The following is a 15,806-nucleotide window of genomic DNA, read 5'->3' on the forward strand; positions in this document are numbered from 1 at the left end:
TGGAAGCTATAGAAGTTTCTTTGGGGTTTCCAGTGATTTTCCCTGTCACTACAGAACATATTATGACATTCACACATAGCTCTTTGTAAAGTGTAGCATCTCAGTGCCAAAAAGATGGCTTATCCAATAAAGGCACTTGCCACCAAGTCTGGTAATCATGGTGGAAGGAGAAAACTGGCCCCCACAGGTTGTCTTCTGATCCCCATACATGTGTACACATGCACACACAAAATAGCAACAGTTTTGAAATAAATTGCAGCCGGGTGCTGCCACCCTCCTCATCTCGTTGCCATGGGGACATGTGTTTTAGGTCCTCAGGAGCCTTATTTATAGAAGGCATTCTTTTCCTAATTGGTCTTGGAATGCCCACCACTCCTGACCTTTTGGTTCTGAGGACTGTGCTCTGGCAGCTGGTCAGAACCTCACCTCTGTCTTGAGAGCACCTTTGTCTCAGCAGATAATTAGGCCTGGGGCTGGTCCAAGGATACACACACAAATACAAAGGAAGGAACCCTTCCTCTAGAGGATGTGGTTGCTATAGCAGCTCAGCACAGGTTTGTAGACATGAAACACACACGCACACACACACACACACATACACACACACACACACACACACACACATACGCACGCACGCACGCACATGCACACACACACACACACACACACACACACACACGATGATTTTTTATATTTTCATAAAATACATTATACTTAGATTTTTGACAATATCATACATGCATATAATGTATCTTGCTCATTTTCCCCCAACTACCCTCTCCCCGCTCCTCCACTGAACCCTTCTTCCCAACAAATCCTCCTATTTTCTTTCATCTTTTGTGTTTTGCTAGTGTGTGTGTTTGTCTGTGTCCCTCCTGAGTTTAACTAAGGCTACTTGGATATGCATAGGTGAGGAAGGACTATTTACTGTTGCATGGGCAGAACTTTCCAGTGGCCGCACAGTTGAAGAAAGTGACTGTCCCTTCCCCAGCAACCATCAACTGCCGAGCGCTCCCTGGGTCGCCAGATGACGCCGCATGAACTCCTTCCCGACCCCGCATGGCAAGTTGACTGGCTTGATCTTATGAGGCTCTCGTGCAAGTGGCCACAGCCATCTATGAGTTCATCAGTATGGTAGCCACATCGTGTCTAGTAGACTGATTCACAGCACCCCTTACCATCCTCAGCTTCTCTGTTCCTCCCATTCCTGTCTGCTTGTCTTCCATGCCCTCAGAGGGAGTGGTGGAGATGTCCCGTTTAAGCTGTGCACTCAACAGTCACTTACGTTCAGCACTTTGCCCAGTTCACATGGCAGTGTGAACCAATTGGAAAAGAACACCTCTTCAGTTCTGTCAATCACGTGCCTGGCCAGAGTGAGTAACAGCAACTCTGCTGTTGGAGCATGCCGTGTGTGTTGCCCAGCTCCCTTCTGGGGGTCCTGGCGACTCAGCGCTTGTCATGGCCCTTTGCCCGTGCTTGCCACTTTCTTTCTCAAGGCCTTTGCCTCGGAGCCTGGCCAGACTGTCTTAGTCATACCATCTCTCCTCATGTCTGTGTATTAAATCCTGAGCTAGTCATCTCTGTTTGACAGGCTCGGGTCATTTATTCTCCCCTCAGGCCATTGGTTGTATCCAAGTTGGGACTCTGTGGTTGGCAGTGACTCTATAGGCTGGGGATGGTGATTTCCCACAGGAACAGGCTGCTGTCATTAAGTTAGCACATGGTGCCTAGCACCCAGAGGCCCTCAGGGCATTTATGTACTAAATCTGATAGGATGGAGCCTGGAGAAAAAGTTAATACTTTATCTGCCGACTTGTGGCTCCTGTCTTCATGTTATTTAACTGCCCTGGTTTTGCTACTTGGCCACTGTTTTTAGGTTATGTATAAAAGCTCAAAACAGTTATAAAGACAACTTAGGGGCCTTTGGAAATGGTTTAGTCACACAAACATAAGAACCTGAGTCCACATAAAAAGATGGTTATGGTGGGCACATTTGTAATTGCAACACTAGAGAAGAGAGACTGGAGGATCTCTGGGGCTCACTGGCCAGTCACCCCAATCAATAAGCTCCAGGTTCCAATGAGAGACCCTGTCTCAAAGAAAAAAGAGTGAACAGCTCCTGAATAATACTCAAAGTTGATCTGTGGCCTCCACACACGTGCATACATGTCCACCCATACACACACACACACACACACACACACACACACACACACACACACACACACAGAGGGTTAAAAAGAAGCCGAATGTAGACCAGGGAGAGTGGATGGTCATATTCCATGAGAGCACCTCAGAAGGTAACTGACATACTGACATCTTATAGAATTGTAGGTGCTCCTGCATACATTGAACTGTCAGTACGTGTGTGTGTGTGTGTGTGTGTGTTTCAGTGTAAACAGGCCAGGCCTGGTTCTCTTGTCTGTCCTGCTGGCTTGGGTGCTCTGACCTCTCAGAGTGCTTGTGAGGAGTTTTTAAATTACATTTACATGTCGGGGTGGGTGTACACATCATAGTGAACACACATGGCCATACACACTCACATGGAGATCAGCAGGACAGCTTGCCGGAGTCTGTTCTGTCCTCGCCCTCTGTGGGTCCCAGGGATTGATTGAATTCAGGTTGTCAGGCTTGGTGACAGGCGCCTTTACCCACTCAGCCATCTCTCCAGCCTGCTTGTGAGTTATGACTGTGGATTCATCATATTTTACTGAAAGTTTTCTGTGGAAATTCTTGGAGGCTGAGGGTTGCAGCTCTGTTCTTCCAGGAATGATCTAGTTTTGCTGAGGGGGATACCTCAGCACTGATCCATTTTAGGGTCCTGACTGGCAGGTGTTTTCTGTGTGGTTTTGTGTTTTGAGACGGGGTCTCATGGAGCATAGGCTGGCTTCAACTCTGTTTGAGGATGGTTTGAACTCCTGATCTTCCTGCCTCCTTCTCTCAAGTGCTGAAATTACAGGCATGCACCACCGCACATGGCTCCTGGCTGGCAGTTGTGTAGGCAGGCAGGGAGCATTGTGGTTTAGATGGCAGAACTCCATGAAGCTGGTCCTGTCTTTATAGTATTTCATCGCATACCTTTTCCTCTGATACCAATCCAAGGATCTTGTGGGGCCTTTATTAATCAACTGTAAAAGCTAGACATTACAAGGTTCTGGAAACATACCCTCAGGGAAGTAAGCCACCTTCAGTGAGGCATGTGCCTTCTAGATTACCACATTCACTTACATTTTGGCCTCCCAGAATTCCACAGTGTTCTTCCTTGCCTGTAGCTTTGTGTCAGGAGGGGAACTGAGCTGTGCTTTGTCATCTGTTTGCTTGATTTCAGCTGGAGGCTTGCAAGATGCCGGAAATGGTAGTTCCTTAGATCACTGTGGAGAACTTAGATCCCATGTGAGGTGGGTGTCAGGGCCCTCCTTTCTCATCTCCGAGACTGTACTGTGACAGGAAGAAGGACTAAAGAGGGGAGTTCCTGAACTAGAAGGAAGTTAGAGCTGGGGACGCAGCTCGGGGGTAGAGTGCTTCCCTGGCCTGCACAGCGTCCTGGGAAAAAAGAGAAAACAGGCATGGAGGTTAATACATAGGTAACCTGCAGGGCTCATTCAATTCTGAAAGGATATCTTCTTAGGTATAGTAATCGTTTCTTATTTCTCTTGGGTATTTACCATTTTAAACGAGACTAATGCCATCAAGTGACATTTAGAGCCATCTCCCCTAAGAACGGGTATCATTTCTATCTGTCACATTAGAAAACATGAGTTCTCCAGCAGAGTCTCTTAATCCACACTGGGGTGTTTCAGGCACGTCCTTAATCTGCAATTGTTGAACAAAATGAGATCCGCACATCAACCCTTGCTCCTCAGTGGACATGAGGGTGTGTTTGTCAGTGGCTGGCCTTTTTTGACAGATGTTGTATTTTGTAAATAGACTGTTACAATGCCTGGGATTTAAACTTTTTCCCGTGGAGGGTTGGGTGTAAAGCCCCGTTCTGTCTTCTCCAGCTGACCAACTTTGGACTCCTGTTAAAAGTGCATCTTTGTCCTCATCACCTGCTCTCCTGCTGTACCTGCCCGTCGGCCAACATCAGATGGGCTGGGCTGTCCCAAAGACCTGTCTGTATCTGCCCTCAGTCTGGGTTTTCCTGGCTGTTAGGGAGATAATTTGGAAGAAATAAAAATTTTAGATTGTTCAATGGAAAGTATGCCTGAAAAGCAGTCAGACTTCGGTTGGCTAGCTAAGACCTATCTTCACTGTAGCCCCAGAATAAACTATTTCGTCTCAAAGCTTCCCAGCCGAATAAACAGCTTCCTGAAGCACATGTCTAGACGCAAAGGCTTGTGTAGTGGACCTGCACATACATGATTTGTCATTTTACCTAGACTAGAGACATGTATCAACATGGAGTTAATTCATATGAATTAATACTTTATAAGTGGAAATGTAAGAAACTTCAAGGGCTAGAGAGATGGCTCAGTGGGAAAGGTGCTTACCATGCAAACATGAGGACCCGAGTTCAGATTCCACCATCCATTTAAAAAGTGTGATGTGGCTGTACACATCCATAATCCCATCATGGGAAGATGGAGACTGGAAGATCTCTGGGGCTACCGGCCAACCCACCTAGCTGAATCAGGGACCTTCAAGTTCAGTGAGAGACCCTGTCTCCAAAGACAAAGTGGAGAATGATTGGAGATTCCCCAAACCAACCCCTGACTTCTATATACATTCATGTACACACATGCATATGACCCTCATGCACAGGTGCACATATCCACACAAACATGAAAGAGAGAGAGAGAGAATATCAGTCCATAGAATGTGTATTTTTACTCTTCACTCACAGATTTTGAAAGCCCTTGTTTCTTGGAGCACATTCTAATAAAGATATAATGAGGTTTTTAAAAGACTTTAGGGTTCTTCCTGTATGCATGCATTTTCTCTATATATGATTTTCAGTGAGAGAGTGAATTGGAGAGAGATCTTTCCTTTCCACAGAGTGGGTCAATTGTTGCACTCCAGTCACTGGGTAGATAGATTAGCAATTGTTACCAAGAGTCCAGGTTCTCTAGAGGAAAAAAAATGAGAGGGAGAGGGGAGAGAGGGAGATCTAGCCCCTGCAGTTTCTTAAATCTTCGTTTATAAAGGTTTAATTCATATTGATTGACTTAGGATTCTGAGGACCAGATCCATGTTGATACATTTCTGTAAGTAAAATGACAAATACATGTATGTGCAGGTCCACTATACTAGTCTTTGAGTCTAGACAGGATGCTTTATGTAGCTGTCCAGCTGGGAAGAGAGAGAGAGAGAGAGAGAGAGAGAGAGAGAGAGAGAGAGAGAGAGAGAGAGAGAGTGTGTGTGTGTGTGTGTGTGTGTGTGTGTGTGTGTGTGTTCTCTAGAGTGGCTTACAGGCTGTGATCTGGCTAGTCCAACAACGGCTATCTTCCAATGGAAAGTTGAAGAATCCAATATTGTTCAGTCCACTGGGCTGGATGTCTCAGCTATTCTTCAGCATACATCAGAATCACCCAAAAGTGGGCTCTAATACCAGTGAATGGATGCCTCAGCAACAAGATAGGTTAACTTGCCAGCAAGAGGGAGGACAAGCAAGCAAAAGCCTTCTTCGTCTATGTCCTTTGTATAGATTGCCACCAGAAGGTGTGGCCCCAAAAGATACCATCAAGAAAAAGCAATTGTGCCCAGCTACTTCGGTTTTACTTAATTCCAGTTGTAATCAAGTTGGGCTACATAATGTTCCAAAGATGGACTGGGTTAGAGAGTAAGACTTCGTGTTACACATACACACACGTGTGCTTGCACACACACAAACACATACACAAGAGAAGGAGGAAGAGAGGGAAGGAAAGTGAGAGGGGTAGCTCAGCTGATGGAATGCTTGCCAGGCATGAATAAAGCTTGTGCTTGATCTCCAGGATATACCAAGCATGGGAGTACACTCCTATAACCCCAGCGTTTGAGAGGCGGAAGCAGGAGGTCATCCTCTGCTGCAAAGCCAGTTCTAGGGCAGCCTGGGCAAACATAGAGCTGTGCTGTACAGGGGAGGCCTGTGATTGGGAAATGAATGATTGCAAGCAACACAGAATATTACCTAATTCTAATAGTAACATGAAATGTTCTCAAGCTATGCCTGTGGTGCCTTGGAGGTCAGGGTCAGGTACTAGGTTGTATATTAAAATCTCATTTGGAAATGAAGTGCAAGCTACACACAGGTCCAAATTAATACTACCATTGAGGATGAGCCAGTCAAAGTAAGTAAGTTACAGTGAGTTCGTAGTAACTCTGACTTTGAAGAGATTTGAAAAGGGAGGTCTTCCCTCCTTCCTGCCTGCACTTGTAGCCAAAGTTTTCCTGGTTCTGCCTAGCTCCTGTGGCCACGTGGACCCAAGTAAACACACAGAGGCTTTTATTAATTAATACTGCTCAGGCATTAGCTCAGGCTAACTGTTGACTAGCTCTTACACTTAAATTAACCAATCATCGTTTTATTTATCAACCAATCAGAGCAACACACATTCACAGCATACAGAAAGACATCCCCAGCATGCCCTTTTTCTTCTGTCCTCAAGTAGTTTTCAGCAAGAGTTTATCCTTCCTTGGGATAAGGGTTGTACCTCAATGCATAAAAAATTAATCTTAAAAAGTTAACTCAGTTTCCAGAAATCTAACCAGTCTTCATTCTTACTCTGTTACCAATAAGCTACCCTTAGACAAAAGCAATTCAAGGGGGAAGAGGTTTGTTCTGGCCCACAATTCAAGGATGCGGTCTATCATGATGACAGGAGAGTCGATCAACAGAGCCAGCAGAGGGATGTTTGGGCTCTGCTGGCTTTTCCCTTTTCTATAGTCTAAGACCAGCCCAAGTGATGGTGCCTCCTACTTTACTGTGAGTCTTATTACCCCATTTACCAGTCAACATCGTCCCTCACAGTGTGCCTTGGAGACTTGCCTCGTAGGTAGTTCCAGAGCTGTCAGGTTGACAGTTGACTGTCACACAGGGGCATGATAGTGGGCGTTTTCTGAAGTCCTGGGTTGTGATATCTAATGTTTAGTTTTCCTTTTTTTCTTTTATAATTGTGTGTGAGTGTGCATGTACACACACGTACATACAGGTGCTCTTGGAGGATAGAGCCATCAGATCTTCTGCAGTAGAGTGAATGGTGGTTGTGGGCTGCCGGACACAGCTGTGTGATGGAAACTGAACTCTGGTCCTCTAGGAAAACAGTGACCACTCTTAACTGCTGAGCTGTCTCTCTAGTCCCAAGGGTTTTCTGTTTCCTTTCTGGTCTGACAGCCCACAGTATACAGAATGTTACTGCTGGCTCCTCCCTGCACCCGTGCCCAGCCCACTGTCCCCAAATTCCAAAATCACTAAACAGCAAAACAAATCAACAAAACCCTCCGTGGTCTGTCAACAGCGGTGTGACTTGTCCAGGGAGAGCTCTAGCCTGGATAAGTTGTGCTGATGCCTGTGCAGATTCTCTTCCCTTGCCGTCTCTTGTTCCCAGCGCGGCACTTTCCAGACTTCCCATGAGCACTGATGAAACACGCTGGGACGTAAGTTACCCAACAGGTTTGCTACATTTAGGCTGGAAATACATGATTAGCTTGGGCATTTGACCCTTCAGTGAAGCCGTCTATTGTCATGATTGCTATTACATCAAGGTAAACCCTTCTGTTTCTTCTCCCCAGGACTTCCCCCAAGGTTCCTTTTTAAAAAAGATTGATGAGTGAGTTTGCCTACACACACACACACACACACACACACACACACACACACACACACACACACGTATGTATCGATATCACATGTTGTATGTGCCTGGTAACCATGGAGGCCAGAAGAGGGCATCAAATCCCCTGGAACAGGCATTATAAACAGTTGTGAGCCACCATCTAGGTGATAAGACCTGAACCACGGTCCTGTGCAGTAACCGTTAAGAACTCCTGATGGCTGAGCCATCTCTCCAGGTTCCTCCACTCCCTACCAGGCTTATTAGGACAAAAGTTTCTATTAGCTTTCTAGACCAAGTTGTTTCCTTCCTTTAAAAAAAAAAAATTACATTTATTTATCTGTGGGGCTGGCAGGGGTGGTGGAGTGGGAGCATCCGTGTCAGTCAGAGGACAACTTTTGGGTTCTCTTCCTCCCCTGTGCAGGGCCTGGGGATTGGTGGCAAGCACCTTTGCCACCAAGCCGTCTCTCCAGCCCTTGCTTCATCTTAGCATCATTCCTTAGTAATCGTCATCACCTCTTCTAGAAGATGTCAGTCATTTACCCTGTGACCCTACCCAGAAACCTCTCCTCTGCCTGCCTCCAGTTCTTACAGTCCCTGGGTCTGTTTGGCCTTCTCCATCCCCCTCCTCACTTGCCCATTTTCAGAGGCTTACTATCTCTCTTGGCCCTTTCTCCTTCTTGGCCCTGTCTTCTTTTAAGAAAGAAGAACAGAAGTAGGAGATAGTTGAGAAAGTGGTCTGTGGAGCGGGGAGCAGGTGGACTTACTGCTTATTATGCACGCTCGGAGATGACTAAAGTGTGCAGCTGTGTATTTATAAAATTTTAATGAAAGTGAATCAGTTTATAGCTCTTCTCATTTTTTATGACGTGTGTGTGTGTGTGTGTGTGTGTGTGTTTAAACATTTACCACTGCACTCGTGTAGGGATTAGAGGACAGCCTGTACCTATGGGAGTCTCCTGCCAAAGTTCTGGGGATCAAACCCATCAGGTGTGGTGGCAAGTGCTTTTACCCACTTAGCCATCTCGCCATCTTCAGTCTGTAACTCTCGATGATTCCAGATGGTCTCAAAGAAACCGCTAAGACCTCCTGAATACCCCACTATGAACCCCCACAGGCCCTGTTGCCTTGATGATTTCAGCATAGCCTTAGCTGGGCAGTCTATGCCCACGTTTGCCCCTGCTCCAAAGCAGACTCTGCTGACCAGGGCCTTAGTCATCATTTCAGACTCTCCCTAGAGTTTGGTTCTGAGCAAGACATTGTAGGTACCCTGGCTGGGAGAGACTGGCTGCCCAGAACTGCCTTGCTTACTGAGTAGGGCTGGACAACCTGAAAAGAGCTGAGTTCATTCACTGCTTTGGGTTTTCCCACAGCAATCTGAGCTGTCTGCTGAAGAAAGTCCAGAAAAATTAGGAACCTCCCAGCTGCATCAGCGGAAGGTCATTTCCTTGAATAAGCAGATCCTGCAGAAGACCAAACAGCTGCAAGAGGTGAGCGTTTTTATAATTGCACTCGGCTAAAGAAACTTCTTCCAAGAGGGGAGAAGTCGGGAAGATGAATGAATGAAGAGCCTCGTGGTGCACTGGTCAAAGGGGGCTCTAGTGCAGGCATGCTGCAGCCTTCAGTCCAGGCTAGCTGCATGAGTTTTTGTAAGCAAAGTGTAGGTGGATGATGTGTGCAGGTATGTGGGGGTACTTGTGTGCAAGTGTGCATACGTGTGCCTGATGGGCATGTAGGAGCCAAAGGCTGTTGTTGGGTGCCTTCCTTAATCACTGTCCACCTAGTTTACTGAGGCGAAGCCTCTCAACCAGTTTGACTTGTCTAGCTAGCTAAGTGGCCAGGGATATCCCTTGTCTCTGCCTCCTAAGCACTGGAATTGGAGGCAAGCTGCCACTCACCTAGCTTTTCACATGGATTCCATGGATCCAGTCTTCAGTCTTCAGGCGTGCGTGCATGCGTGTGTGCGTGCGTAAATATACAGGACCAGAATGGTGTTTCTTCATAAATGCATAGTGCTGTGTGTGCTAAGTGTCAGCTAAGCTATAGGGGTGAATGAAGACCAGGTGAGGGCCCTGCCTGCAAGGACCCTAAGGTGTAATGGAGACCTGCAGTAAGTGCAATATCCATCACACTCACTGGTTAGTTACCTGTGTGATGAGGGCTTGAGTGGGGAAGTCTGGGGAGCTGGGTGACTAATAGAGCTCACTGAGCCTGAGGTCACGGCTGACTGAGTCTGCAATGGTGAATGGGCAGTGACCGAATGGGAGGTCCGTGTGGAGATGGTGAGGAGCCAGGTGGAGACTTAGGAAGCAACCTAAGCAAAGATGAAGGGAGGAGGAGTTGGCCAGCTCCTTCCTGTCTGATGGTTGAGGTGTCTTGAGTGAGGTGTGCAGTGGGCAGACTGACGGCAGAGCACTTTCCTGGTCCACGTTAGGACTGTGGAAGCCACAGAGTGTTGCAGCAGGGCAGTGGCATGCTGCTGCCTGTCACTGTGTATGCTGTGGGATGTGGGCAGGAAGGGTCAGAGAGCCCCAGGCTTTAGGAGGCAGGTGCAGTAGGTAAACTGGTGATGGCAGGGAGTGGGAGAAATAAACCATTGTTTCCCATTTATTTCTGAGGGCAAGGCACATATGTCATGGAAGTCAGTAGTCAGTTTGCTGGGGTTAGTTCCTCCAGTCTACCAAATGGGTCCTGGGGATGAAACTCGGGTCATCAGGCTTGGTGGCAAGCGCCTCACTGCCGGAGCCATCTCACCAGCCCCAGTCATTTATAGGTCTTGGTGACAGGTAGGACTGTTTTGGAAGACCATATATTCTCCCTGGGAAGCAGACCAGAAAGAAGGCAGAGAGTGTGACTCAGGAACAGTCTTTGGATGATAAAAGCTCACATGTAGGCTGAGGACATGGCTCAGTTGGTAAAGGGCTGCTGGGCAAGCATGATGCCCTAAGCTCAGCTCCCCAAGCCCCATGTGGGAAGTCTGGCATTCAGTTTATAACCCTAGGGCTGGGGACGTGCCCCCACATTGGTTTATGAGTGTGGCTTGTTTTCTCTTTTCTGCAATCTAGGACATCAGGTCACGGGAGCTATATTGGTTTATAGGTGTAGCTCCGTGGTAGACTCCATGTTTATTATGCATGGGTTAACTTCCTAGCACTGAAATAAGTAAATATAGAACTGTTAAAAAAAAAACAAATAAAAAGGAAGTCCTGCAGTTTAAATTAGTTTCAGCCTTTCTGGGCTTCTACCTCCTCATAGTGAAAGAGGGAACCCATCGATGTCTGGACCAAGAAAAGGATTCTATTCAAGCAAATGTTGTTTTTTCTCACTTACAGCTGCAAACAGATCATACCAGCCTCCAAGCCAAGTACAGCGACATGAAGAAGACACTGGCGGAGGTAAGCGGGTCTGCCCCACTTTACTGTGACCTCGGGATGCACAGCCACCTCTCCTGGGTCACATGGCAGCAGTGTGGATAAACGGATGGCGGGGTGAAGCAGCACCATGAAACCTCCCTGAGGAGGGAGCCTTCCTCCACACCAGCTGACTTCCCCCGCATTCTCCCAGCAGCACTGGTCACGTGGTCACTGACCACGCTGGGCCCTCTCGTGACACAGACCTAAGCTTCATTTCTGCGAAGCCTGCCCTTCCAGGGTAGACTAATGTGATGAAATAGACTGCTTTTTTCCATGAGGTGAAGCGGGCATGGAGGTGGCGGACAGGTGGCGACAGCCATATAGCCACCCCAGGAAAGCCAGGATGCTGACTGGCTGCCGCATCAGTGGCCATGGGCTACCAGCTCTAATCCGTATGCATCGCAATCTGTCCAGTCACAATTCTGAATCCCTAGATGGAAGCCCAGTTCCTTTTCGATGAACACTGTCTTCACTGTATCTGAAGTATCTGTTGCTCTATAGCTGTTTGACACACCATTTTTTTCCTGTCTTCGGATGTTTGAGGGCTCTTGTTATATGCTCACCTGGTTTAAGATTTCCTCTCACCATCTCTCAATACTGTGTATGCTCTACAGCTCCTTGACTTGTTACCCTGGCCAAACCCCTGGCAAGAAGCAGCTTAAAAAGGGAAGGCTCTAGCATGGCTCACAGTTGAAGGACACAGTCCTTCATGGTGGAGAAGGCAGCAGGAACTCAAAGTGGCTGCTCACAGCACGTCCAGTCAGGAAGCAGATAGTTGAACACTAGTGCTCAGCTCAAGGCCTCCTCTCTCTGCATTGTAGGACACCAGCCCAGGGGATGGTGTCTCCCACTTGTAGGGTGGGCCTCCCCAGTCAGTGAACCTAAATGAAGAGAAACTCACAGGCTGGCCTTACCGGGCTGGTCCCTCAGACACGCCCAGAGCTGTCTCCTGGGTGATTCTAGGTCCTGTCGTGTTGACAGTATTAATGTTGCAGCAGCAGCTTGCTTCCACTGTTTCTCTGGAAGGGTGCTACCTTCTGTGTGGTAAATCAGCCCATGGCAGCAGACATCCAGAGCTGAGGAACTCCCCATTCTCTTTGCTATTGCCAGCCATCTGGAGCCCTCAGATGCTCTCCTGTGTAACCGAGTCAGGCTCCATTGCTTTGTCGACCTCGCTCTCCTGATACAGGCCCCAGCCCTACAAGCCATCCTTCCCACCTTCACTGGCTGTTCTCCATTGCTGTCTCCCATCTGTTCCCATCTGCCAGCCCGCTCTCTTGTCCCATGAGTTAACCTGCTTCCCTGGTCCAGTGTCATAGCCTGGGTTAGTTCAAGACTGGAGGTGAGAAGGGTTGATGTGACACCTAGCTGTACTGCCACTTTCAACTAGGAACTTTTGACACTTGCTTGTTTTTTATTAATGGGTCACATATTCACATGGTTCAAAAATTCACAAAACACAAAAAGTGAACTCCTGTAACCTGCCAGCTGTCTGCCCGTTCCAGGGCAGTGAGAACAGCTAAGATCTTTTCAGTCTTTTAAAGACTGTTTATGACTACATAGCAGTTATATTCTATATACTGGTGCACATTCCCTCCAAGAAATGTCTCTACATATTTATTTAGTGTGTGTATGGGGCTGGGCCATTAAGCATGCCACAGTGCATGTGTGGGGGTCAGAGGGCACCTTGTGGGAGTTGGTTCTCTTGAACCATGCGGATTCCAGGGACGGAACTCAAATTATCAGGCTTGGAGCAAGTGCTACAGTGAGCCATCTCGTCAGCCCACATGTACATATTTCTTTATATGCTTTGGGAGTTTGCTGTGTTCGTGATTTTAGACCTTCTTTTCTTTTCTTTTTTTTTAATATATTTATTTATTAATTTTTTTTCATTTTACGTACCAACCCCTCCCCTTCTCCCGCCTTCTCACCTCCCCCCCACTCTACCCCTGTCGACTCCTCAGAGTGAGTAGACCTCATTTTCTAGATCATTGTAAAAGACGTACTTAAACCAAACAGTGGATGGGGTGGGGAGAGGACTCAGTGGGTGACATGCTTGCCACATAAGGCCCTGTGTTCAGAACCCGATCATCCACATGAAAGCCTGGCATTAGTGGTGGCATTTGTCACCCCAGCAACTGGGACACGAAGACAAGTGGGTCCCTGTGGCTCACTGACCAAGTAGGCCAGCAAGACCTTGACTTTCAATTTCAATGACAAATCAAGTCTCAAAAAACAAAGTTGGAGAAGCAAAAGTTGAGGAAGACTTCTGGACTCCACCTGCACCTCACACACTAGCAAGAGCACACACACATAACATACAGGAAAGGACATCGCTGTGCGTTAAAATCTGCAGTCTCTTAAAATTTTTCCATTTGCTAAATCCAAAGAAGGTAAAACCATTGGTCTTAGTCAGGGTTTCTATTGCTGCAACAAAATACCATGACCAAAAAGCAGGTTGGGGAGGAAAGGGTTCATTTGGTTTACACTTCCATATTCTTATTCATCACTAAAGGAAATCAGGACAGGAACTCAAACAGGGCAGGAGCCTGGAGACAGGAGCTGATGCACAGGCCACAGAGGGGTGCTGCTCACTGGCTTGTTCCCCTGGCTTGCTCAGCCTGCTTGCTTTTTTTTTTTTTTGGAGCTGAGTATCGAACCCAGGGCCTTGCACTTTCTAGGCAAGCACTCTACCACTGAGCTAAATCCCCAACCCCGCTTTCTTTCTTTTTTTCCTTTTATTTATTTTTCTTTTGTCAGCTTGATACAGTATAAATTCTTATCCTAATAGTGAAATGTTTCATTGAGGCTTGCCCAGTAATGGAGTAAAACCAAAACTTATAAGCCACAGTCATCCTAGGGTCCCCCCTGCTATGTAGCCTCCCTGGCTCTGTGAGTTGCAGTCTGATTGTTCTTTGCTTTATATGTAGAATCCACTTATGAGTGAGTACATACCATGTTTGTCCTTCTGGGTTTGGGTTACCTCACTCAGGATGATATTTTCTAGTTCTAACCATTTGCCTGCAAATTTTTTTTTAATTTTATAATTTAATTTAATTTTACATATCAGCCACGATTCCCCTGTCCTCCCTCCCCTCCCCCACTCCCCATCTCCTCCAGGGCAAGGACTCCCCTGAGGATTCAGCTCTGCCTGGCAGATTCAGTCGAGGCAGGTCCAGTCCCCTCCCCTCCTCCCTTCACCCAGTTGCCTGCGAATTTCATTCAGCCTGCTTTCTTATAGAACCCAGGACTAGCTGCAGCCCAGGGATAGCCCCACCCACCATGGGCTGGGCCCTCCTCCATTGATCACTGATTGAGAAAGTGCCTTGCAGCTGGATCTCATGGAGGCATTTCCTAAATTGAGGCCTCTCAGATGACTTTAATATGTGTCAAGTTGACATAAAACCCGCAGTATCAAGAGGCTGGGAAGACTTAACCATGCCATGACAGTGGTATTCTGATAGTTTCTCTCTTGCTTCCCCTCCCTGTCTGCCTCTCTCTCTTTTTATCCCGCCTACATTTTACTCCAAGGCCATTGCTCTCAGCATTGCCTGGGCTTTCCTGCCTCTTTCTGCTGCACTCTGAAGTCATCGTTAGTGTTTCCATAGCCAGTGCACCATTTAGCAAGTTCTGACCTCCCTGCCGCCTCTCCCTCTCCATCCTGTCTGTCAGGCACATCTATTTTCTGAGTGCACAACCAAAGCCAATGGGCTCGGTCATCTATCCCAAATGAGCCAGGAATGGGAATGGACGGGGAGTGGGGTCATGGGGCACACCCTCCTGCTTGCTTTTCAGTCTCTGTAGCCAGTGATGCCTCTGCTCTGTCTTGCAGCTGAAGAATCATGGTGAGAAACTAGACAAAGAGCAGGCAGCCCTGGAGAAATTAGAAGCCAAAGCTGACCCGAGGTAAGTGGTTTCGGCATGTGCAGGAAATTGGCCACAGTGTCTGCTGCTTGATTTGTCTGATCAAGGCACAGACTAGCCGGAGGTCATGGGCTGGGGCTCCATTTCCATTCAGATAATGTCACATGAGCATCTGGAAGGGACCAGCAGTCCCCCTGATGCTCACTGAGATTCTTGGGCTGCACTGAGCCACCCACCTTCCCTTCGGCCCTCCTTGTGACCCAGGCAGTGGTGTGCTGGTTTGAAAAACCATGAACCAGGGCTGCAGGCGTAGAGGGTAAAGTGTTTGCTTTTTAAGCATGAGAACCTAGGTTTGATGTCCTAGATCCAACCTGAAAAGGCTGGCATGGTGGCACATGTTTGTAATCCTAGAGCCAGGGAGGCAGAGAAAGGCCCCTGGCACTTGCTGACCAGCCAGGCTAAACTACTTGGCAAGTCTCAGGCGAGAGAGACCTTGTCTCAAAACACAAGGGGGAACAAGCTGCTGAGGTAGCTCCGTGGGGTGAAGTCAGATGACCTGAGTTCAATTCCTGGAACCCAGGCAGTAGAAGGAGAGAACTAACTCCCACAGGCTGTCCTCTGACCACCACACCTGCTGCACAAGTATACTCACTCACACATACTAAATAAATAAATAAATGTAATAAAACATGTTGTAATTGAGAGAAAATAGGGGCTACCAACTGATGAACAATATCTGAGACTGTCCTCTAGCCTCCACATGGGTGTGAACACAAAT

The 15,806-nt window shown here is 47.4% G+C and overlaps 1 protein-coding gene across 2 annotated transcripts in view; it reads left to right on the forward strand.

Moving 5' to 3' along the window:
• The window catches only part of Ccdc93 (coiled-coil domain containing 93), a 77,579-nt gene that overhangs the window by 36,772 nt on the left and 25,001 nt on the right, over window positions 1–15,806 (forward strand). For both annotated transcript variants that reach the window (XR_004946193.1, XM_036202264.1), the window contains exons 12-14: window positions 9,125–9,241; window positions 11,084–11,146; window positions 14,997–15,070. Coding sequence is in view for 1 of the 2 variants with exons in the window: in XM_036202264.1 (XP_036058157.1) it covers window positions 9,125–9,241; window positions 11,084–11,146; window positions 14,997–15,070 (254 nt within the window). In the remaining variant the exon portion in view is untranslated. The remainder of the gene's footprint in view (window positions 1–9,124; window positions 9,242–11,083; window positions 11,147–14,996; window positions 15,071–15,806) is intronic.

The sequence above is a fragment of the Onychomys torridus genome, chromosome 11 (assembly GCF_903995425.1).
Source record: "Onychomys torridus chromosome 11, mOncTor1.1, whole genome shotgun sequence".
Classification (NCBI taxonomy): Eukaryota; Metazoa; Chordata; class Mammalia; order Rodentia; family Cricetidae; genus Onychomys; species Onychomys torridus.